Raw genomic sequence first — 25,388 nt, 5'->3', positions numbered from 1 at the left:
CTTCCAGTCCTCAGGAATGGAGGCAGATTTTAAGAAAAGATTACATATTTTTGTCAGGAGATCCACAAGTTCACATTTGAGTTCTTTCAGAACTCTTGGATGTATGCCATCTGGGCCTGGTGATTTATCAGTTTTTAGATCGTCTATCCGTTTTAGGACCTCCTCTCTCGTCACCTCAATCTGGCTCAGGTCTTTCAACACCCCTCCCGAAATCAGCGGTTCTGGAGTGGGCAAGCACTTCTCATCTTCCACAGTGAAGACAGAGGCAAAACAGAGTAAGAGAATATTTAGTAATCACACTTATATTCATTGCAGAGAAAATCGGAAACCTTTTATTTTATATAGTTTTTATAGTTTTTTTCTCTTCTCTCTTCTTTTTCTTTTCTGTTATTTGTTCTTTCTTTAATAGGTTTTTAAAAAAATAGTTCAGCAAAAAATACACATATATATAAACAGGAAGGAGGGCCAGTGAGGAAAGCCAAAAACAGAAGAGTCTTCACCTGCTAATAGAAGACAGTGACAGAAGGGAACAAATGAATCTCCCTGGGGAGTATAATTTCAATGCCACAGCTGAGAAGGCCCATTCTCAGATTGCCACCCATCTAATCTCAGATGATGGGGGCAACCAAAGCACGTCTCCCAGCAACTCCTGTAGTAGTTTGGTGTCATTTTGGTGTAGTGGTTAGGAGCATGGACTCTAATATAGGAGAACTGGGTTTGATTCCCCACTCTTCCACATGAAGCTGCTGGTGTGACCTTGAGTCAGTCATAAATTCTTCCAGAGCTGCTCTTTCAAGGGCAGTTCTCAAGAGAGCTCTCTCAGCCCTACCTATCTCACAGGGTGTATGTTGTCAGGAGGGGAAGGGAAAGAAAACTGTAAACTGCTCTGAGACTCCAAGTGAAGGGCGAGGTATAAATCCAACCTCTTCTTCTAGTTGGCTGAATTCATGTGAGTAGGCAGTCTTTAAAATATGCTGGCTCCAAGACATATAGGGCTTTCAAAGTAAATAGCAGCACCTTGCATTGGGCCCAGAAGTAAACTGGGAGCCACTGTAGATGTAACAATGATGGAATGATATAGTCTATACAACCCATTCCACTCAGCATTCTAGCTACAGCATTTTGTACCAGTTGTAGCTTTCTGAACACTCTTCAAGGGAAACCCCACACAGAACACATTGCAGTAGTCTACACTCTATGAATCAGACTAAACCCACTCTAAATCCACCAACTCTATCCAACTGGTGCTGTACCAGCTGTCCTGGCTCCTGATTGAAGACCAGATCAAGTTCAAGGTTCTGGTGCTGACCTTCAAAGCCCTTAACGTTTAGGAACCAGCATACTTTCAGGACTGCCTTTCTATGTCCCCCATAGAGCGTTACGCTTCAGTAATAAAAATCTGCTGGTGGTCCCTGGCCCAAAGAGTGTCCAGCCCTGGCTGTGACCTGGTGGAACACTCTTCCATGAGAGATCAGGGCCCTGTGGGATTTGGTACAATTCCGCAGGGCCTGCAAAACAGTTCTGTTCTGCTGGACCTATGGTTGAGGGCAGTATTGGGCCTATAGTTGAAGGCAATATCGGGCCTCTACCCGATAGGCTACAGTTAGTTTTTGCCTCCCCTGTCTTCCTTCCTCTCTCCCCCTTTCTCCCCTTCTTTTAGACATCTGTATATTACACCTCCGTATGAGTTTGACACCATCTGAAAGTGTATAGTAGCTGTCTTGTTGATTTTATTGTATTTATTGACGGTATTAGTTTGTTGCATTTTAGAAGGTTTTAAATCTAATATCAATAAATTGTTGTCACCCGCTCTGAGCCAGTTTCAGGGAAACAGGGTTGTAAATTAAATAAAATTATAGTTTTTTTCTCCTGAAATACTTATGACAGAGTTAAGAAACAATAAATGCTTAGCATTTACATACCATTTTCAAAGAATATCATATGCATTATCTGATTGTGTTTCTTGTAACATGTCTGTAAAGTAGGTCTGTATTATCCCGATATTACACATGGTGAAAGAGAGTAGCTTCCCTAAAGCATCTTATAGTGGTATCCTATGCAAAAGATAGTCCCACTTTAAATGCATTGATAAGGCAATTTTCTCCAGGCAGTTGACAACCCTACAACGCAGGTGACAGGAGTTTAACTATTTCTTTTCCAAAGCAACCTGTCCTAGGAAAGTTTGTGAGCCTGTGGTATAAAAGTCCATTTCCTAAACACCTTAAGACCAAAGCTATTTTTGACCATGGCAATTAGTCTCTTTATGTTCCTGAATTCTATTTTCCCATTAATTTTTAAACCTATGTGACTCTAACTTAAAATAAACTGTACATCAAAAGAATGGAAAATAAACAGCCAGGAACACAATTTGACGAATTGAATTTATTTAGTTTATTTAGCTAAACAGGGTCCATTGGATCTCTTTAATAGGCTGACAGTTGCATTGGGCTGGTTAATAAAACATTCAACACAGTGTCTTCAGCCAATACAGAAATGCAAATCCCACCAGAAATATTTTATTCATGAAACAGTAATTTCAGATACTACCAAAGCTCAAAAAACCCCACAAAACCCACCACCCAAACTTTCTTTGCAAATAAATAGTGCCACCTAGTGTTGAATTTTAAGGAAATAAGGATGAACACATCAAAAAAGATGCTATCCTGACTCTTTCTAGTATCAAGATCTTCTCTTACTTTTTACTTTTCCTTAGAATGAAGTCATTCTTGAATCAAGCTCTGGGGGAGAGGAGACGATTAAATTACTAGTTTAGGGAATTTAAATAAAGCTTTGGTGAAATGTCTGTATTTGTTTAATTGCTCTGACTGCCCCTATGCTCTTTCAAGCGATAGCAACTAATTCAACTAACAAGGCATATTTTTTGGCAGACAAAATGGTATGATAAAAATACAAGTTTTCTTCACTTGGACACCCCACAAGCACCAACAGTTAAATTCAAAACCATACTTCTTGTTGATCATGATGACGATAACCAGGATAGGAAGACCAACATAAAAAAAATCTTTAGATTATGCAACTAGGTTATGTGGTCCTCAGAACAGTTCTACCCTTGCTAACCTTTCTATAATTTCTAAGGAGGCTTGCCTGCTGCAATGAATTAAGATCAAGTTCTTTGGAGAATAGCACATACAGCAAAAATCAGAGATGGCACAAGACCTATGGAGCTAAATAGAAGTTTAACAATGGTGCATTTTGATTTCAGAGAGGAAGGACAAGAAGAAATTTCATATACATAAGAAGGTGTAGGAATCTGGATTGGACAGAAAGGCAAAAAGGGAATGGGTTAGCGTCCCCTCAGCATATGGCATGCATTATTGGCCTGAGCCATCTGGATGTATTCTATGAAGAATATATTTCTGGTGAGAGTCATGACAAACAAAAATAGCAGTAAAGAATTCATAACAGGCCTTGTTGGAATGCCACATGAGCAGGAAAGTGGGCAAAGGATTAGTAAGGAGCCCACACATAGTATTAAAGTCTAAGGTGCCCCAGAGGTTGTCTGAGATGTAAGCAAATACATATTTACTAACATAATCACTACACAATGACTTGCTATTGAAGTGTATGCACTTGTTGGTCACAGCATACCTACTTTTAAATTTAATTCATCTTAGTGAATAGGGTTTACTATCTCTGAATCATAAATGATAGGGCTGTTTTATCCTGTAGGTCCATATAAAAAATTGCACAGAACATATTCTCTTCTCCAAGGATTTTTGGCTCTCAATGCAGGATTGATTTTTAGTTTTTTAAGAGCAGAAAATCCTTTGAAGAAGAGAATGTGTTCTATGAAACTATATAGAGAGCTACAATCTGAAACAGCACTATCATTTATGGCTCAGAGATAGCTGGGGCTCCAAGAGAGATTAACATTCTAAGAGACTGGAACCCATTCCTACATAGCCATTACGAAAACCCATATAAAAATCTTCCCTGTTGGTGAAGTGTAATTAGAGTTGCTACGGTCACAAATATCAGATCCTACCTGTACCTTTAAATCTTTCAAAACAATGAGAAAGGGTACAATCACCGTGTCTTCCCATACTCATCTTCTACCTGCTGTAGCAAGGCTGAGGAGGAAATGTAAGTTTACCTCCTCTCCTGCTGCCTCTGAAGTTTTAAAAGGTACAGAAGCTTTGAGTCGTGATCCTGAAACCATAGGTTGAATAATCTCTCTACTGAATTCACCTTCAGAGGAAATGAAGTAGGCAGACCTGGGGTAATCATGCAGGAATAATATCCTTGGTCAACATATATTCCCTTTAAGTGTACTATGCCATCCCTTACTCAAAATATTTCTTGATGCTGCTCACAAGCCATGCACAGAGCAAGACTCTCTAAGCAATATAAATAAATAAATAAATAAGAAATATCCTAAAGGTTTGCAAGCAAATAGATAAAATGAGCTTCACTTGAGTTAGTCTCTAAGGAATCGCAATTAAGACATTCATAGCCCTGAAGGTTAATTATAAATTAAGGTTGTTAAATTGTCTTTCACACTTCCTTCTGAGAGATCACTTCATCACTGGTAAGTTCATTAAAGAAATGACTTTGTCTCCTATCTCACATATACCAGAAGAAAATTTCACATGGTTCCTTCCTATTTCAGGAAGGGATACATTTCCCATGTACTCGATAGTATCTATAAATTTTAGTCAACTAGCCAGCACCCACATTTACCTCAAAACAATTTTTGACCTGAAGTTCAATTAACACAATCAGCACAGTTTTGGCACAATTTGTTCCACATAGTTGACTAACGGGAGTCATCACTGGCTAAAATTGCAACTAGATGCACCTTTGTGTAGGGCACACCTAAGTGAAATTTGAATCAGCAGCTGCACTACCATCCAATCACTGACCACAACTCCCTTCGTCAATTTGGTAGTGAGAATCGATCAAGCATATCAATATATCTTCAAAATCTTTATTATTGCTTTTAGGAGAATGTAATTTTACTGTTAAACTGATGTATAAGCTTCTGACTCTCCAGCAGACCAATGATACCAGGAAGATAAGAAACACTTATCTACAGACAGACAGAAGTCATGCCAAAAACGTAAGATTCAACAAATTCTGTAAATTCTATAAATCTTTCAAAATTCTGGGGTTAAACATCCAAAACTGCACAGCTTGGGCATTCTGTAGCGGTTAACTATTTGTTGCATGGATTCTGTCCTTACCTATCTTGTGCTTGTATATTCATTTAACTGAGAGTGCTCTACTGAATGTAGCTATGCCTGAGGCACACACACTCAGGACAGTGTCTATGATATTAACAAACAACACAAGTCAACCTCTGCCCATGCTATTGGGACCTGCCCTGAACCAACCACAGCATGGAATGAAAGCTCCTCAGAGGTGGCTTGCCCCATGGTCCCCAACACCCCATGTACTTCAGGATCTACAGAGGAAGGTTTCACGCAACAGTAGGCTCTAGTTAGTAACCTGGAAGAAATAATGACTCAACAACCCCTCAAGTGGACCCATATACCCACACAACACCTAAAGTCACCCTCAGGACTAAAGAATGTGGAAAACCCAAGAAGAAGCCTGGACCACACAGAGGAGTATACCCCTGGCAGCTCAATCCTACTCTTATGGCTGTACATCATAAGAACGTAAGAGAAGCCAATGTTGGATAAGAGAAGCCAATGGCCCATCTAGTCCAACACTCTGTCATACAGTGGCCAGAAATACCAGGTGACATCAGGAGGTCCATCAGTGGGGCCCTCCCACTGTTGACCCCCCCCCCCAAGCACCAAGAAGACAGAGCATCACTTGCCCCAGACTGAGAGTTTCTATCTATACCTTGTAGCTAATAGCCACTGATGGATCTCTGCTCCATATGCTTATCTAATTCCCTCTTGAAGCTGTCCATGCTTGTGGCTGCCACCACTCCTGTGGCAGTGAATTCCATGTGTTAATCACTCTTTGGGTGAAGAAGTACTTCCTTTGATCTGTTCTAACCCGACTGCTCAGCAATTTCATTGAGTGCCCACGAGTTCTTGTCTTGTGAGAAAGGGAGAAAAGTACTTCTTTCTCTACCTACTCTACACCATGCATAATCTTATAAACCTCGACCATGTCACCCCTCAGCCGTCGTTTCTCCAAGCTAAAGAGCCCCAAGCACTTTAACCTTTCTTCATAGGAAAGTGTTCCAACCCTTTTATTATTCTAGTTGCCCTTTTCTGCACTTTTTCCAATGCTGTAATATCCTTTTTGAGGTGTGGTGACCAGAACTGTACACAGTACTCCAAATGAGATTGCACCATTGATTTATACAGGGGCATTATGATACTGGCTGATTTGTTTTCAATTCCCTTCATAATAATCCCGAGCATAGTGTTGGCCTTTTTTATTGCAGTTGCACACTGCCGCGACGTTTTCATTGAGTTATCTACTGTGCTGCCCCAGTGAAAAATGGGACATATCCCTTAAATCCTTAAAATTTAAATGATTTTAAAAGAGCATAAAGGCTATATTTGCTATAATACTTAAATATGGGAGTACTCATGCAGCAGTTCAGAATTTTAGGAGAAGCACCTGTTTCCCACTTAACCAGCAGCGTTACTTGCCAAGGAAGGCTCCCATTCTCCCATCCTACAGTAGAAAAGTGTAAGAGCCCAGTAGCACCTAAAAGACTAACAAAATTTGTGGCAGGGTATGAGCTTTCATGAGTCACTGCTCACTTCTTCAAAAGTTGAAAAGAAGTGAGCAATGTCTTATGAAAGCTCATACCCTACCACACATTTTGTTAGTCTTTAAGATGCTACTGGACCTTTGCTCTTTTCTATTGCTATAGACAGACAAACACAGCTACCCATCTTGATCTGTCTCATCCTACAGCATCATACATGCATGCCCCGGCTATTTTAAAGCTGTAATTTCAGCCGTGCTGCAAGACTAAAATTCCTTTACGTTGATTTTTATTTATTTACATTATGTATAAGTCTGCCTTTCTTACTTGGACTTAAGATGAAATACAATCTACCAGGGCTTTTTTTGTAGAAAAAGCCCAGCAGGAACTCATTAGCATAATAGGCCACACCCAACAGCAGAAACTCATTAACATATTAGGCCACACCCCAACAGCACAGGTCATTAGCATATTCAGCCACACTCCCATGCCTTCCCTTAGCTTGCCCGGGTGCTCTGTGGCTGCGGGGAGCCCGGGCAAGCCCCCCCTTGAAGGGAAGGGAAGGCAGTTTAAACTGCCTTCCCTTGGCTTGTCCAGGCAGCCCGTGGTTGTGGGAAGCCCGGGCAAGCCAGCCCTTAGAAGGCTGGGGAAGGCATGGGGAGGCATTTAAATGCCCCCCGATCCTTCCAGGGGGCCCCTGGCCCACCCGCCTCAGAGTTGCCGGGTGGGTCGCTCTCCAGGCCTTCCCTCTGTAGCCATGCACTCAGAGGTTTTGGCTGTAGTGGGCGTGGCCAACTCTGAAGCCAGCCGGAACTCTGTTCCTGTGCGTTCCTGCCCAAAAATAGCCCTGTAATCTACAGATGGGACATTCAATAAACAATGCAATAGGTTGTAGAACCAACCACAAATATAAAAACAGAAGTGAAGCAAAGCTTAAGTACTAACACGACACATTAAATGATGCATAATTATACAGTAGGATCCTAGTTTCAATAAGCCATACACTATAGTATAGACCACAGTCCCTAATAATATCAAGGGGGCATTATCTATGGTTTCACAGACAACAAAAACCTTGGGAAAAGAAAGGAGGGGAAACACATAGGAAGACCCACAAAGCACAGTTTCTTGGGATCCTACTTAGAGCACTGCTGACAGTGTGGAGGACATTCATACACTCTAACTGCAATTTGAGTTATGTGTTTAAAGATTTTTGGACAAATACTTTCTAAACTATAGCTGAATAGGTAAATATTTTAATATATCTAATTCTCAGCATGGGCCCATTTGTGGATACTTAAATCTAATGAACATACAGGACAGATCCTTTTTCAAACATGAAAAAAGTCCCAAGTTTGCAGGGAAAAAATCTGAAATTAAAAAAAACCCACATTGGGAGGGTGTTAACGCCCACCCCAAAAATAATAAATGCAGACCCCATAGCTTTAACAGATAAATGTTGTGTCAGTGGCCATTGTACAGGGTTGATATGAAACTATAACAGTATTGGCTTGACTTCAAGCCTCGATTTCTGCCAATAAAGGGGGAGGCCCTTTCCAGGGCTATTTTGGCCATGAGGCAGGACTCATCAGGGCCAGGCCTGGCAGCAAACATCAAGAACGTACTACTACACAACTTGCATGGTTCACAAAGGTCCATAAACTTGCTATTATCCAACAGCAGCCACTGCACAAAAGCCAGTGGGGTACAGTGGTCCAAGTTTTAGAGCAGAATCTTGGAAAGCCAGACAGGAATTCCCACTCAGCCATGGAACTTCACTGTGTGACTTTGGGTCAGTCACATACTCTCAGCCTAAACTATCTCACAGGGTTATTGTGAATATAAAATGGAGAAGGTGCCCATTAGGGGAAAAGGCATACTATAAATGAAGTAAATAATACAGATGAAGATGAGAGGCAGATAAAAGGTAGGTTGGTGGAAGAAGAGAAAAAAGCAAGGACAGGAGAGGATGGGTGTTGCCAGAAAGAGGGAGAGCAGGAATAAGGTGGGGATGGGGATAAAAGGAAAAGTGAGGTGCCCTCACAAGTCCTTGTTGTTTACTCACCACAGACTTGGCCAAAGTATTCCCAAGGAGAAACTACTGGGGGGGAGGGCAAGCAGAAGACAAGGGCAAGTCAAGTGAGGTTGAGAGAATGAAAAAGAAAATGCAAAGAGGCTGTTGGGACTTTCAGGGAGGTAAAACAGGAAATAGCAGGAGGAGAGGAAATGAGATGCCCCTTTTAAGTCCTTGCACTTCTCCCACTAGTGTATTTCTAATTTCTCTCAAAAAAGATTTTGTGGAAGAGGTCTTATCCATCCTTTTCTGTCAATAGGTGAGACCATGTGTAGCGGTAGCTTTTCTTGCCAAGTTTGCAAGCTGAGAGTTCAAGCACTTTTCAACTATCAGTGAACTCTGCCTACAGTTACTTTCATCTTGGAAAACTGCATGAAACAAATTGGTTAAAAATGGTTCCTAAAAGAGTTGACATGTAAACATTACATGTAGTTTCCCAAGTGTTGTACATACCATGTGGGGGGGGGGGGGAGGCACATTATGGAAATGACGTAATTATGTTAGGAAAGCCTAGAATCCCCAAAACAGGGACTGCTAATGAAATCTCTATTAGCAGATTCAGTATTAGTATCCCAAAACAAGTGTTTTGGAACAGTTTTCTGCAAATAGCTGTCTGCAACTCCACTGTTGGCCACAAGATAGAGCTATCTGCACAATACTCAAGTAAGCTACTCTCTACAACGTAAAAGAAGTACAGTATTTGCCAAGCATCCAATATTGCAAGTTGTCTAACAAACTCCTATATGCCTTTCTAGAATGCAATCAGTGCAAAGACTTTTCAGATTCTTACCAGTTTCCCCAATTTCCTTTTTCCATATTAGGAGACTGATAAAGGTTGTAAACTTAGTATAAGCCATAGCATAAACCAAAGAGATTGTCATGTTAGACACCAAAACATCTACATTTAAATTTGTACTTTATTTCATCAACATACAGCCTGAGGAAGAATTCAGTATCAAACTTGCATCTTCCCTTTCAAATAGTTCAGATAAAAAAGAGCTCCTCTTGTGTAATGCCTCTTTTCTGGAATTCTCTCACTTAAGGTGTCTACCTGGCACCTTCACGATAAACATTTAGGCATCAGACAAGACAAAGCAGGTAAGACTGTGTGAGTCATGTGGAGGTTTCTGATTGGGACTTTGCTGGGGTAGGGAGGTGAGGTAGGTCCAGTATTAGGACCTATATGTTTCTCCAACATTTCCTCAAACTGTAGCCTACAGGTGTGTTTTGAAAGTAATGAGAAAAGTATGGATTAAGTCTACACTCACTTTCTTCCCATAGCATGGTTCCAGTTTGAATCAGGGCCCAGTGTTCCAGCTACCTAAAGGAAAAAAACACACATAGAACTGCCAGCAACTTAACTAGTTTGACACATATTTCATACTAGGAATAAGGCCCATTGTGAAAATAAATACAACAAGCTCTAGAAAGAGGCTCTGGGCGGGTGCCCTGGCCTTGGCCACTCAGTCAATTTGCTGTGGTAACCTCAGCAGGGTGTAATGACACAGAGCTTACTGTTTTCTCCAGGGGAACTGATCTCTGCCATCTGGAAACCAGTTTTGAGTGATCTCCAGGCCTCCCCTGGAGATTGGTAACAATGGTTCCGGTTCCCCAGGAGGAAATGGCTAGTTTGAAGGGTGGAGTCTATGGCTTTGTACCTGTTTGAAGTCCCATCCCTCCTCAAACCCCACTCTCCAGGCTCCACCACTCAAATCTCCAGGAATTTCCCAACCCAGAGGTGGCAACCCTACTTTCTTCCCAGCTAGCCATCAACGTACCATTATCTGCCCCTCTGACTTCAGGTTTCCATCCCCTCCCTGTAAACTCTACCTAAGAAAACTACAGTCTTTCTCAGCAGTGGGGACCCAAGCAGGAGGTAAGCGACCTCAGCAGGGTATAATGACACAGAGTCTACCCTGCAAAGCAGCCATTTTTTCCAGGGGAGCCGATCTCTGCCATCTGGAGAGCAGTTTTAGTTCTGAGTGGTCTCCAGCCCTCACCTGGAGATTGGCAGCAATGCTTCCCCAGGTGGAAATGTAAAGTCTTTCTCTGCAGTGGAGACCAAAGCAGCTTACATCATTCTCCTCTCCTCTTTTTGATCTGCACCTGTGATGTAGGTTAGGCTGAAAGTCTGTGACTGGTCCAAAATCACCCACTCAATTTCCACAGCAAGAACCTGGGTCTGGCAGACCCTGCTCTGAAGCACTAATTGCTACGCCTAAGGTAGATAACCTCCAGGTGGGGCCTGAGGATCACCGGATTCTAATGTCCTGGCCCCACTGGTGGACCTCCTAATGGCACCTGGTATTTTTGGCCACTGTGTGACAGACTGTTGGACTGGATGGGCCCTTGGCCTGATCCAACATTGGCGTCTCTTATGTTCTTAAATGAACTCCAGACAACACATCTCTTTCCCCCCCCCAGAGAAAATAACTGCTTTGAAGGGTGGGCTCTATGGCATTCTATTCAGCGGAGGCCTCTCCCCTACCCAAACTCTGGCTTCCATAGACTCCACCACTAAAAATCCAGGAATTTCCAACCTGGAGCTGGCAATCCTAGTCAGGACTGGTCCCAATGAGTTCCCCACAAAGGCCTGGAAAGCACCTCCTGCCTCTGCCTTTTTATTGACAGAACCAAGTATGGTTGCCTAACAACACCCACTCAGGGAAACGTTAGTCCCACAGGAGCCAAGCAGGAGAAGTGCCTTCGTCAGGAGAGACAGCCGTTTTGTAGTTTATTCTGTGAGAGTAGAGTGTCCAGGCTGGCAGTGGATGGGGGAGAGGAGCGGACCCAGCACCCAGCCAATGGCACGCAACTACTCTTGAGTGGTGGTTGATGGGCCAATGGAGCGCACTGCACAGCCAATGAGAGAGCTGCAAAAGGCCAATATGTAAGGGAAATATATATATACAGGGGCTTGCCTTGCAATGGCTTGCTTCCTTTCTCCGAGGTCAGAGACAAAGGGTGGTGCTAGGGGAACAGCAGTCCCGGAGACACCCGCTTGAGTGCGGAGTGCCTCAGGGGCGGTGCTGTCCCTGATGCTCTTTAACATCTATATGCGCCCCCTTACCCAGATAGCCCAGAGGTATGGGTTGGGATGATGACACTCAGCTCTATCTGATGTTGGGCAGCCAGTCGGGCTCCAAACCAGAAGATCTGGGCCGGGCATTGCATGCCGTGGCTGGTTGGCTCAAGCTGAGTCAACTGAAGCTAAATCCAGCAAAGATGGAGGTCCTATGCCTGAGTCGAGATGGCTCGGGGTTGGGGCTCCCACTCCCGGCCTTCAATGGGGCACCATTGGTGCCTGTGTCGGGGGTTAGGAGCTTGGGAGTGCTCCTGGATCTCTCCATGAGAATGGAGGCCCAGGTTGCAGCCACTGCTAAGTTGGCCTTTTACCATCTTCAGCTGGTTCGGCAGTTGGCCCCCTACCTCGATCGCGACAACCTGGCTACAGTGATCCACGCGATGGTCACCTCAAGATTAGACTAGTGCAACGCTCTCTACATGGGACTGCCCCTGTCCCAAATCTGGAGGCTGCAGCTAGTGCAGAATGCCGTGGTCGGGCTGCTGATGTGTACATCCGGCCTGTGCTGAAGGCACTGCACTGGCTGCCAATAGCATACTGGATCGCTTCAAGGTGCTGATACTTACCTTTAACTCCCTATATGGCCAGGGTTCGACATACCTGAGGGACCGCCTTTCCCCATATATACCCCAGAGAGCACTACGGTCAGGGTCGCAATATCGACTAGTCATCTCAGGCCCCAAGGAGGCCAGATTTGCTGCCACCAGGGCCAGAGCCTTTTCTGTGGCAGCTCCTTACTGGTAGAATGAGCTCTTAGAGGAGATCAGGGCCCTGCGGGATTCCACAGGGCCTGCAAGACGGATCTCTTCCACCAGGTCTTCAATTAGGAGCCATCCATCACTACTATCAACGTCCACTATTAACATGGGTGGCGTTGGGCTGGCTGTCATTGAAAGCGAGCCATATTAGCTTGATATGCTAGGAGACCGCTGAGATGGGTGCTTGGATGCCACACTGTATGGTATGCCATCTTGATTTAATAACACTGTGAGCACTTTAATTGTAAATTGGTTTATTTGTTTTAAATGGTTTTAACTGTTTTATATGCACTTGGTACACTGTGCCAAGTAATGTAAGCCGCCCTGAGCCTGCTTGCAGGGAGGGTGGGATAAAAATACCACAAATAAATAAATAAATAAAACATGATGCTTACAGTTCACTCCTCAGCTTGGTGTTCAAGCTTAGTTAATTACAGGGGTCATTTCGTAGAAAAAGAGCTAGGGGAACTCATTAGTATAACTCATTAGCATATGCCACACCCCCTGACATCAGGGGCCCGGCGGTGGACCTGCAAGGCCAGCGGAAGTGCGAGGAAGCCCCGCCAAGGCCCTCCCTGGCCCGAGGCAGGCAGGGGTGGGGAGAGGCGGGGAGGAAGCAACTTACCCTCCCTCTTCTCCTGGCTGAATGAGTGCCGGAAGCGGGGCGGCCGGAAGCAGGGGGCGGGGCTTCATCATGTGCCCCGCCCCCCTGCACCTCACCCGGGGGAACTGCGTTCCCCCGCATTCCCCCCCGAAATGACCTCTGGTTAATTAGTTTGAAATGCTCTTCAGTCACCAGTTTTCTTGTTCTGCATTTTTAAAATTTGTTTATTGGTGATGGTATTTTGTTAATACGTCAAACTGTATTTAAAGCAGGATATAAATATTTAAAATTAAGTGGTATTGTCTTATCTGAACAATATTTCTTATTCTGAAAGTTCAACATAAATGTACAAACATTTCTAGGCCTTTTCCTAAGCAAGATTCAAAGTAGTGCAAAAAAACCCCAAACACCTAACTTAATGAAAATAAAATGGGAAAATCTCTACAGTACTTTAGAAGAAGAAGAAGAGATTGGATTTATACCCCACCCTTCACTACCCAAAGGTGTCTCAGAGTGGCTTACAAACTCCTTTCCCTTCCCCTCCCCACAACAGACACCCTGTGAGGTAGGTGGGGCTGAGAGAGCTCTTGACAGAAACTGCTATTTTTCAAGAACAGCTCTTATCAGAACTACAGCTTGCCCAAGGTCATCCAGCCAGGTGCAAGTGGAGGAGTGGGGAATCAAACCCAGATCTCCCAAATTAGAGTCCGCGCACTTAACCACTACACCAAACTGGCTCTTTAGCAATAAACAAGCTACAACAAACAAGCTAAAATACTAAAAGCAACAATTAAAACTGAGATTTAGAAACTAAGCATTAATTAACAGAGGAAGCACTAGTCACTGACATATGCTGAGACAACAAAAATGTCATCATCTTGTGCAAAAAAAGTTTTCATAGATACCAGGAAGGGAGGTTCCCATAGATGAGGTGTTACTACAAAAATGGCAACAGGCAAGAGACAGAACAGCTGAACAGCTGCTGATCACAAACTGTCTTTTTAAAAAAGTGATTTCTTTTTCTTCCAAAGAATAGTGTGGGCAAGCAGTGATGAGAAAAGTAACTAAAAACCTTAAGTTTTTCTGTACAAAAGGTGCTGAAATGGAAATATGATCTTGGATTGAGAGTGCTTTCCTCTGAACAGCCAAATACTGATTAGAAGGAAGAATGACTAAAAAGTAAAGATTATTGTAACTGGGAACCTGCAATGACTTGCAGGAGGTATCTCATCTTCCCCGCCACTATTTCCTCTTTTCCTTCCCTGAAAGCCCCCACAGCATCTCCCCCTTTCCTGCTTTTTTCTATCCTTCCCATTCAACAGCCAACCTAACTGTATTTGCCCCTTTATCTCCTTTTCCTCCCCCACCAGCAGCCTCTACCTAGAAAAACTATGGCCCAGTATTGTGGTGCCGGCCACTGGGCCAGGTCCACTTGCTTGGTAGGGAACCCTCAAGGAATTATGGGGTGGCACCTCACTTTCCCCTGTATCCCACTCTCCACACTATTTTCTCTTACCCTTCTCCTGGCAACCCACATATCCACTCCCTTCCCTGACTGATTCTCACCTTCTCAGCCATTCACCAAACTACCTTTTATCTGCCTCCCATCTTCAGTTTTATTTATTATTTATTTATTTCCTATGTACTCTGCCTTTCTCCACAGCGGGGACCAAAGGAGCTTACATTTGCCAGTTTGGTGTAGTGGTTTGCCATTTTGCCAGTTTGGTGTAGTGGTTAATTGTGCGGACTCTAATCTGGGAGAACCGGGTTTGATTCCCCACTCTTCCACTTGCACCTGGCTGGATGACCTTGGGCAAGCCGTAGTTCTGATAAGAGCTGTTCTTGAAAAAGAGCAGTTTCTGTCAAGAGCTCTCTCAGCCCCACCTACCTCACAGGGTGTCTGTTGTGGGGAGGGGAGGGGAAAGGAGTTTGTAAGCCGCTCTGAGACACCTTTGGGTAGTGAAGGGCAGGGGATAAATCCAATCTCCTCTTCTTCTACATTATTCTCCTCTTTTCTTATCTGCATAACAACCTATGAGGTAGGTTAGGCTGATAGTATGTGACTGGTCCAAAATCGTAACCTCTAAACAGAACACAGATTTCTTTCACTCTACAGCACCTCACTCAGTCTCTCCTCTCCATATTAACTCTAATAACTGTCTGTCATACAATACCTCTTAGAATCAACCAGTCAACTCTGCACCCTAGGGTCCAATCACAACACAATTCAATTACCAATCCAGCCCCCCTCTTTCTTACTCACAGCAACATACATATAAAACTCCAACTCGTATAGGGCTGAAACACCTTTTGAAGAGCTTTGTAGACTATTGTAGACATATAAAACTCCACATTAAAACAGAAATAAAACACACACAAATATTTATATATCAAAACACCATACCCTGTTTGGCCAATGAAAAGTTGAGGAGCATCCTGGGCTTTCCTGTTAAGAAGGTTAGCAATGTTACCAAGAATGCTTTCTTTAACCTAATTCATAAGCAATCTTCCCTTCTAGCCTCAGCCAGTTTAACCATGCTGTTCCATGTTTCTGTCCCTTCCAAGATGAATTACAGGAATGATCTCTATTGAAGACTACACAGTAGGACAACTTTGAAGCTTCAGTCAATATCAAAATACAGCTACATACCTCATACCTGGTACTGACCAGTACACGCATATTATTTTAAAACAACCACTGGGTTCCATTTTGCTTCCAGGTTCAAGGCACACACCCTTCACAACAGACCAACATAATGGTTCTCACTCTGTGGCTCACAGAAAGCCATATTCACAATTCTCAGCAGCCAAAATAGCCACATGACTACTGTATGCCCTGCACCCCAACCACCACACACATATAATAATGTTAAAGATATAGATACTAATATCAAATATACAATTCTTAACTGCTCTGTGCATTTAATTACCCAGCTGTCAGTTTGATACATGACTGTCCCTCTGACAAGTTCAGTGTCACTAGGTTAGAATCATAGAGTTGGAACGGGTGATACAGACCATCTAGTCCAACCCCCTGCCCAATGCAGGACCAGCGTAAAGCATCTCTGACAAATATTCATCCAGCCTCTTCTTGAAAGCTGCCAGTGAAGGGGAGATTACCACCTCCCTAGGCAGCTGATTCCACCATTGAACCACTTTGACCATGGGAAAGTTTTTCCTAATATCCAGCCGATACCTTTCTGCGTGTAATTTAAACCCATTGCTTCGGGTCCTATCCTCTGCTGCCAACTGGAACAGCTCCTTGCCCTCCTCCAAATGACACCCTTTCAAATATTTAAAGAGAGCAATCATGTCCCCCCTCAGTCTCCTCTTTCCCAAACTGAACATTCCCAAGGCCCTTAGCCTTTCCTCATAGGGCTCAGTCTCCAGTTCTATACTCAAGAACACAATTTGAGGACACTCTTATATGTGTTTGAGAGTAAGATTTTGGTGGTTGCTGTTAATCATTGAAAGTGCACAAAAGGATAACTTCACTTCAGTATGTTGAGGGGAACACTGAACTTTTGGAAGTTGGCTTACTAATTTCCACAATTTCATATGTGTATTTTGACAGAATTGTCTTGACAATTCATCAGAACTCTTCCATGTACACCATCAATAGATCTGGATTTCCAAATTGTGAGCAGATTTCTTTCATTTCAGACATGTCAATGAGGAACGGATTATTCACCCGAAGTAAATGTTTGTCATAATTCCTAAAATCACTTTATCTGGCCTCATAATTCTCATCCAGTTCAACCAGTACACTGCAGCATCCACAGCACCAGGATTCTGCTTTATCACATTCTGCATGTTTGAACAAAGGATGATAATCTCCTTTGCTGACACTGCTGCTGCAGAGTAGCTGCAGTTTGACAGAGAATGTTTTGACAGCCATGTACAGCGGGTACACTGTTTCATTCTTGCCTCACATCTTTACATTTAATTCATTTAAGTGCTGAGTATTATCACACAAAAATACAACGGAGAGCAACCAGTCTGAGTTGCTCAAGAATGAATATTGATCAGTTTTCTCCACAACCATCAATGAACAGTTTAACTGGTTCAACAACATCCAAAAAATGTACTAGCATGCATCCTTGCAAAAACCATCTTACCTGTGTGTACAAAATAAACTCTCACACTGGGTGTCAAATGCCTCACACAGAAGCTGAAATTGAAGGCCTAACCTGGGCTCTGATGTAACTGATCGATCCAACGGTATCTGCCATTTAGAGGACAGAACTTTGCAAATAATGCTTGCTGATGCACAATGCAATGATACAGGGGGGAAATCTCACTCTCATCTTATTTCAGCACTTGTTTCTGCAAAGTTACAGCTCCATTTTACCTAACAAGCATAGCAGGAGCATTATCAGTTGTTATTGCTGATTTTTTTTCCTGGTTGTATGCTGAACACTTTCAAGTTATCCAACAAGGCGATTTTTATTTCCTCTCTGATTGTTCCATTTTGTAGAACTACGTTAATAATTCTTCTGCCACATCAATCTCAGCAGCTGTAGCTGTGACAAATATGAGTAACTGTGGGATGTCACTGATATCAAGAACTTCATCCATAGGTAAGCTAACAGACTCACAAGACGAAAACCTTTCCTTTAGGGTATTTGCAGTATTTTACAAGATATCCACTGCCCATCTCAACATAGTTGACACAGCTTACTGAAACGTTTCTATGTCGTTCTCAAACTCCTTTTCATCAAGGAGCAACACCGAGCACACTTTTTCCATGCACTCTTTTATCATCTCACTATTAGCATAGGGTTTCATCCATTTCATATGTGATTTTGTATGATATTACTGTGGCTTTCTGACTTGTGTTAATATTAAATATGCTTTGCTGTTTTACCCTGTGCTTCTTGCGGTTTTTAAAGTTTCCAAGTTCGCTTCACAGGGGGAAATCAAACAAAGAATTTAGATGTGTTGTAGTATGGCATCTCTCTAAAATAGATTTTTTAAAAATTGAACAATGAAACTATCACAAATTGAGCAGATGCACTACTGGGTGCAAAGAAAAATGCAGGCACCCACTCTCCTGTACAGGATCTTTACTCTTCTTCATATGTGCATTTTTTGCCATGTTTAGCTTTCCCCTCTTAGTAAAGACAAGCTCTTTTAGCTTCCCCCTTTTTCCTAGATGTCCTCTCTCTTAATCTCTTCCACCATATCCCAAATACACCGATGAAACAAATGTAAGTAAACAGTAAGAGTACAATCTAGCAGAAATTAAAGATAAAGGTAAAGGTTTCCCTTGCTCAAAAGCTAGTCGAATCCAACTCTAGGAGGCGGTGCTCATCTCCGTTTCCAAGCTGAAGAGCCTGCGCTGTCCGAAGACGTTTCTGTGGTCATGTGGCCGAAATGACTAAAGATCGAGGCACATGGAATGCTGTTACCTTCCCACCGAAGCAGTACCTATTTATCTACTTGCAGTTTCTTGCTTTCAAACTGCTAGGTTGGCAGGAGCTGGGGCCAGAGACAGGAGCTCACTCCATCATGCGGCACTCGGGTCTCAAACTGCCAAACTACAGACCTTCCGGTCTACAGCTCAGCATCTTAACCTCTGAGCCACCGCAGCCCCTGAGCCACCGCGGCCCCTTGAGCCACCTTGAGCTGAGACTAAATCCCATTGCAATGGAACATAAATCCATAATCATGACCAAATCCCATGATTTTGCTGGAACTGTGGCATATGTGCTTGGAAAGTACCCTTCTTACACCATCTTAAAATCAACATGTAAGTTAAGAATGGCGAACAACTGTGAACATGGTGAACACCTGTGAACGTTGGGGACTAATGCTGAACCTTCACTGGCAATTCTGGAGTGAGGGGAAGGGCTTGGAAGTCAGTGTTATGACACAAAATGGTATGCAAGCACTTTACTAGAATGGATGTTAAAAAAAATAAATGCTTCCCTATGTTACAAGTTCTTTCAAGTTGAACTCTGGTGCTGTAGGAGAACAGGTAGTTGGAGCCTTCCTATGTGCTAAATTTTCTGCTTGCAAGGAATTTTGTTTTATGGGCTAGCATTCAATAGTGCTACTCCCTGTTCTACCACCTCATGCAGCTGCATATGTTGACTCCGCTTCATACACAGAATCTCTACATCTCCACAGCCTTGATATACATCAGAAACAAGTATGGTGTTTTGAAAGGAAATTCTGTAGGAGTTTCACTGGATAGCAGCTGCATGACAAGAGCCTGTTCTGAGACTAAGGAGGCAGTGGAATGTAAAATGTGCTGAGGCTTACCACTGCAAGAGTGTTGTGAAGGAAATAAAGGACACTTGGGCTATCTACTGCAGATAGGTTGCCAACTGGCTTGGAAGAAAATGTCCTGTCCTTTTAAAAAGGTAAAGGTTCCCTTGCTCGAAAGCCAGTCGAATCCGACTCTAGGGTTGCGGTGCTCATCTCCGTTTCAAAGCCGAAGAGCCAGCTCTGTCCGAAGACGTTTCCGTGGGCATGTGGCCAGCATGACTAAACACCAAGGCGCACTGAACGCTGTTACCTTCCCACCGAAGTGGTACCTATTTATCTACTTGCAATTTCTTGCTTTCGAACTGCTAGGTTGGCAGGAGCTGGAACTAGAGACAGGAGCTCACCCTGTCTTGCGGCACCCGGGTCTTGAACCGCTGAACTACTGACCTTCCACAGCCTGCAGTTCAGCGTCTTAACCACTTGAGCCACCGCAGCTCCAGCCTGTCCTTTTACTAGAGCGGGGGTCGGCAACCCGCGGCTCCGGAGCCGCATGCGGCTCTTTTGAACGTTTGCCGCGGCTCCGGGAGGTGACTGACAGGCCGGGGGGGCGGGCGCGCCTGGAGCGGCCTGGGGGGGGAAGGCGGTGCAACCAGCGGGGCTCTCCTGGCGGCAGTGCGCGTTCTGTGGAGCTCTGTCGAGCGCCACAGCCGGGAGGCCCCTTCTCCCAGCTCGGAGCCCCTCCCCACGTGCTCAGCCCCGGCAGTGGCATGTGCGCGTTGCCATGGTAGACCAGCCGCTGCCGCCTCCTCCTCTGCGGCGGCGAGCGGGCAGCAGGCACTGCAGGGGTGAGCATTCCGGATGGGCTGTCGGGTCGGGGCGAGGCTCCCTTTGTGCCCAACCCCAGCAGCTGGCGGCACTGGCCGAAGAAGGCTTGGGGTCCCTTCCCCACGTGGCAGGAGCCGGAGAGAGGGTGACTCGTGCTGGGGCACACACACGCCTCTTTGTCTCGCTCTCTCCCTCCTCCCCATGCCCACCAGCTTTGCCTGGGAGTGCCCCGGAGGGTGAAGGGACCCGCCTGCCTGAAGGATTGCCCGGCCGGTGACCTGAGCCGAGGGAAGTGAGGCCACATGGCAGCCAGGCGCCGCCGCCTCCGTCCGATCTGGGCGCACAGGCCGAGCGAGCTGGCAGGAAGCGAGCCCCCCCCCCCCCGGGTATCGGGTATAAATCCAATCTCCTCCTCCTCCTTCTAATATTGCTAGGTTCACAGACATGATCCTTCAGTTTTATTTTTAATTGTAAAGGTTTGTTGTATTGAAAACTGTTTCACAGACACCTCAAATGCCCCCCCCTACTTTGGAAGCCAGTTCGTGTTCCTGTTTGCCTGCCAAGCCAGAAGGGGGCCGTCATTGACTGATTTGACCCCCTGCCCCCTCCCCATGAGAAAGGGGTCCACACAAACAGGCACCCCCGGGCCGCTCTCGTCTGCTTTCTTTGAACGCTTTCAGTAAAAAGAAACAACTATCCTCCCAAAAGGGACTTGCTGTGGCTGCTTCTCCCCGGAGACTGAAGATGCTGCCCAAGGTTGAATTCTCATTGGTGTTCCTCCGTGCCTGACCGCCGCCCACTCCCCAGGACTTAAGAGGCAAAAGCTCTCCCGCCCCTCCCCTGCAGGGAACAGACAAAAGTTCGCACCCAACGCTGTCAGCGGAGTTTCCGTGGTGGGGGCAGCCATGTGGCCTGGCCTGAACCTGTTGGAGACGCTATTGGTGGTGCTGCTGCTGCTAGGGCCACCTCTGGTTACTGGGAGGAGTCTCCGCACCCCTCCCGGGAAGCAGCGGGAGCTCTTTTTTGGGGAGGGGGGAGGGATTTTTGGGGGGGGTGAGAGTCTGTTGGTTCTGATGGGGCCGTCCCTGGTCCATGGAATGAAAGGAAAGATGAAGTGGAGTGGGGAGGGGAGGGGATGGGAGAGATGGGCCCCACCCTCTTGCAATGGGAGGGAGGACCCTCTTTCTGACCTTGGGCAAGACCTGTTGCCCTGTCCGGTACTTGATATACTTCATTTATCCTTCCCCCGTTCCTCCCCAGAGGGGACCCCCAACTTGGCTTTGCATGCTCCTCCTCACAGTGGATCAGACCCTCAGTCCATCAGAGGTAGTTTTGTCTTCTCTTAGACTGGTGGGGGCTCTCCAGGGTCTTTCCCCTCCCCTCCTGCCTCCTTTTGAGCGGGAGATGCTGGGGATCGAACCTGGGACCTTCTGCATGCCGAGCAGATGATGAAGCAGACCAGTTTTTTATATCCTGTATATAGCATTAAGGTAAGAAACAATATATGCAGTGTTATATTTGTTTTAAATGTCGCAATGGTTTTGCGGCTCCCGGTTGTTGTTTTTTCCGTCGGAAACGGGTCCAAGTGGCTCTTTATGTCTTAAAGGTTGCAGACCCCTGTACTAGAGGGTTAATATGTGGAAATAGGCAGGTAAAAGTTTTTATGGTGGTGGTAGATATATCACCTGGTATTTGCTGCAGATCAAACTGACATTTATTTTTTATTTTTTTACAAAATTTAAAGCCTGCCTTTTTACTCTTTAAGGGCCATGAAGGCAGCTAACAAAATATACATAATTAAATCACATCTTAAAAACACTAAAACAAACAAAACCATATTATTGAATCAATTAAAATGAGAGCTAAAATGCATACAGAAACATAAAAACAACAATTAAAACAATTAAAATTAAGCCTCTGTAAGAGGCAGGACATTTTGGCAGCCTTAACTGCAAAAGTCTGCTCTGGCCAGTAGGATCTGAGCCAGCACTGACAGCAAGAAAATCTGCATGCCCTGTGACCTTCCCTCTCTGTTTGTTCACTCTGCCCCAGCAAAAGGCAGAGAGTGAGATGGTCCAGGTGCCTGGAGAAGAGTAAACTGGCAGTGGAGGAAAAAAAGAGCATCCCACACACACACTGTGGACTGCTTATTCTTGTCCCAGTGGGGGCTGCAATGACAGAGGTACAGTTTACTTTCATTTCTCTACAGCCAACCTGCTTACCTCTTGACAGCTACCTGGGTGCTTGGATTAAAGGGCAGAAATGTGGAGAAGGATGGGTGCTTTTATTCCACCCCAAGAGCAGACTGCACATTACTACCAGCAGAAAAAATCCTGGTGAGCCAGTGGCCTGAAAGGCCCCCTGTCTTAAGCCCACTGGCCAAGCCCAAGAGGCAATCAGGCCAGCACTACCACTGGGCTGGTTAGGAGCTAAACAGGCAGGTAAGACCACCACCACCAGACACAGGCAAGCAGCTTCCAGCCTTGCCTGTCCATTCCTGAGCCCACAATTATTGGTACAAAAGTGAGCAGACCCACCATGGCATAACAGCTGAGCAGGATATGAGCAGGCTACTGGCACAGTGCCCAGCCTCACCACCCGCTTCCTGGATCTGCCACCAAGAGGCTGGAGGCAAGCAGACTAGAAAAGATGCCACCACTGTGGAGGAGGTCAGCATATGAGCAAGGATGCAGCTACCAGGCAAAATCCAGTGGTGCAGAGCTCAATCTTGCCTCTCCCCCTGCCTAGGTCTGACACTGCCAGGTCAGGCAGGAGAGGAAACAGGCTGATGAGGCTGCCCCAGCTGGGTGGAAGTAAGTCAGTGAGCATGCTGCCACCAGGCAAAAGCCATCAGTTCAATGTCCAACTTGGGTCCTGGGTCTCACACTGCCAGCTCATCCTCGCCCAGTGGCCCCAAAGGCAATGGTCCCTGGCTGCATTGGCAGAGGACAATCACTAACAGGACTATTTTGGCAACAACAAGCCAAGAGAAGCAGGCAGCCACAACCTTGCACGAGTTGCTTTCCATCAGGAAAAGGGGCAAGGGCCATTTGACCATCCAGTCTGCCCCTGCCCGAGCAATAGTTTCACATTTTTACTCATCTTCTGTTATCCAGCAATGGCTTGTTCAGTGCAGAAACAACCTCTAAGACAAAAGCACCGCTGAGCAATGGCCTCACCTGCGTTGGCCCCACACAGGAGGAGCAAGAAAGTGGATTAATAGACACTCTGTTTGGAAAGGCTGCTCAGAAGAGTGAGCTACAAAGTGAGTATCACTGCCCTAACAGGAGCCCACAAGCCCACTGAGGCTATGCCTTCTTTCCACTGGGTGGAGCTATCTGTGGCAACAGCATATGCCTTTTCAGTTCCCTGCTTCGGTTTTCAGAATAGGCTGTCAGAGGACATGCAGAAGGTCCCTCAATGCTAACATTTTGCAAGACTTACAAAATTGTTCTGTTCCACAAGCATGTTTGTGTAACTCCTCCTAATTGCCAGTTTAATTGGGTACCTGGATTTTTATTGTGTTTTATGCTCTTATTTGTGATTGACTACAAGCAGCACTAAACTTTGGATAAAAGAAAGGTATACATTTTTAAATAAAAGGCATCACACTGAAGCACAGATGTAGCACCACCAGAACCTTTTCTGCATTAAATACCACATATGAATTTACTCACAAAATCAGCTTCAAGTTTTTCCATTTCTTGTTTGTAGCTCCTCATTCTGCTGCTATACATGCCTCGGCTCTGTGGAGGTATTTCTCGAACTTCAAGTTCCATTTGTTCCAGCTAGTGAATAAAATATATAAATGGGAAGAGAAGAAGGAATGAGAACAAAAATAAAACATATTGATTTGGCTTGCTAGAAATAATTCAGGAAGAAATTCAGGAAGGGAATGGATAATTCAACTAATCATACAAAATCATGTGGCTTTGTAAAAGTATTTACAATAGATCTATTATGGCATAAGCTTTCATGAGCTAGAACTCACCCTGTCACACACCTGAAGCTGTAATAATGACAGACACATATACACATATGCAAACACTGGGATCACAGGGCTATGTAATGCAGGGAACAGAAATGAGTTTATGACATTTCTTTGCATAATCCAAATATGTACATGACTAGAACACAGAAACTCATTTATTAAAGCAGTCAGTGTGAAATGCTATCTTTCAAATTGTGCTCTGCTAATTTAACACCTGTAGTGAGGATGAAACCCTGGGCTCCAATCAAATCTGAATCACTTAATCTCTGTCTCCCACACACAGCACACAAGGGTAGCCTTGGGTCAGTCACACACTCTCAGTTGAACCTACTTAACAGGATTCCTGCAAAGAGAAAATGAAGGTGGAGGGAATGATGTAAGCCACCTTGGGGTACAAATGAATTAAATAATAAATCAATAGGTGAGGTGCACTTTGAACCTGGAACTTTCTGACTCACAGATCATTCTCTAACCCTTATGCTGTACTAGCTTAACTAAACATAAATATAATTTTCCGTACACTTTTTCATACATGTAGATGTTGAGAAATATAAGAAAATGAAGTATAAATGTTTTACTTGTTTATGATAAGGATAACAAGTCTGTCAAAAGTATTTAATTTACTACTTTTGGTTTAATAATAATATAGTAGAAAAAAGGCAATGCATGGTTCTTCTTTATGCAGTGGGAAATTTGGGGAGGGGAGGATTGGTTATGAATGATGAAATAATAGCTTCTGAATAATAAATTTGACAGCTGGAAACAAAGCTGAGTGAAGACCAGGCCTCCGACTACAGTAAAAATCCAACTGGAACTACATTCTAAGTGAAATTTTGCACAAGGATTTGTGTGTGTCATGATCCCATGATCTCTATCCACAGCCTATGTAAGGTACAGCAGGTTATGCACAGTAGCACCATCCATCTCAAAGCAGTACCAAGTTTTCTCCTGGTACTAGCATGGTTCTCTCCTTCAGGTCATAAGCTATAACTAGAAAAATACCAGTTTGAGATGTTAGTCTCAAACACATAATCTTGCAAAGAGCTACTGCAAACTCTCTGTCCTTTTGCTCAGAAGCCTCAATCTCCATTCCTAGGGATCTTTTTCACTCTGCTTTCTCCAGATCACTTCTGCCTGCTACTGTTCTTACAGTTGTTTCAGCTGCCCAGCTGTACTG

At 44.5% G+C, this 25,388-nt stretch overlaps 1 protein-coding gene across 1 annotated transcript in view; it reads right to left on the bottom strand.

The window, feature by feature from the left end:
• The window catches only part of VTI1A (vesicle transport through interaction with t-SNAREs 1A), a gene marked incomplete at its 3' end in the record, with an annotated part of 52,038 nt that overhangs the window by 13,627 nt on the left and 13,023 nt on the right, over positions 1-25,388 (bottom strand). The window contains exons 3-4 of the mRNA XM_015425834.1: positions 23,898-24,008; positions 10,004-10,056 (exon numbers count right to left, since the gene is read on the bottom strand). Of these exons, the coding sequence (XP_015281320.1) occupies positions 10,004-10,056; positions 23,898-24,008 (164 nt within the window). The remainder of the gene's footprint in view (positions 1-10,003; positions 10,057-23,897; positions 24,009-25,388) is intronic.

This window comes from Gekko japonicus, unplaced genomic scaffold, assembly GCF_001447785.1.
Source record: "Gekko japonicus isolate JY-2015 unplaced genomic scaffold, Gekko_japonicus_V1.1 scaffold2261, whole genome shotgun sequence".
NCBI lineage: Eukaryota > Metazoa > Chordata > Lepidosauria > Squamata > Gekkonidae > Gekko > Gekko japonicus.
This window is presented reverse-complemented; position numbering and strand designations above follow the sequence as displayed.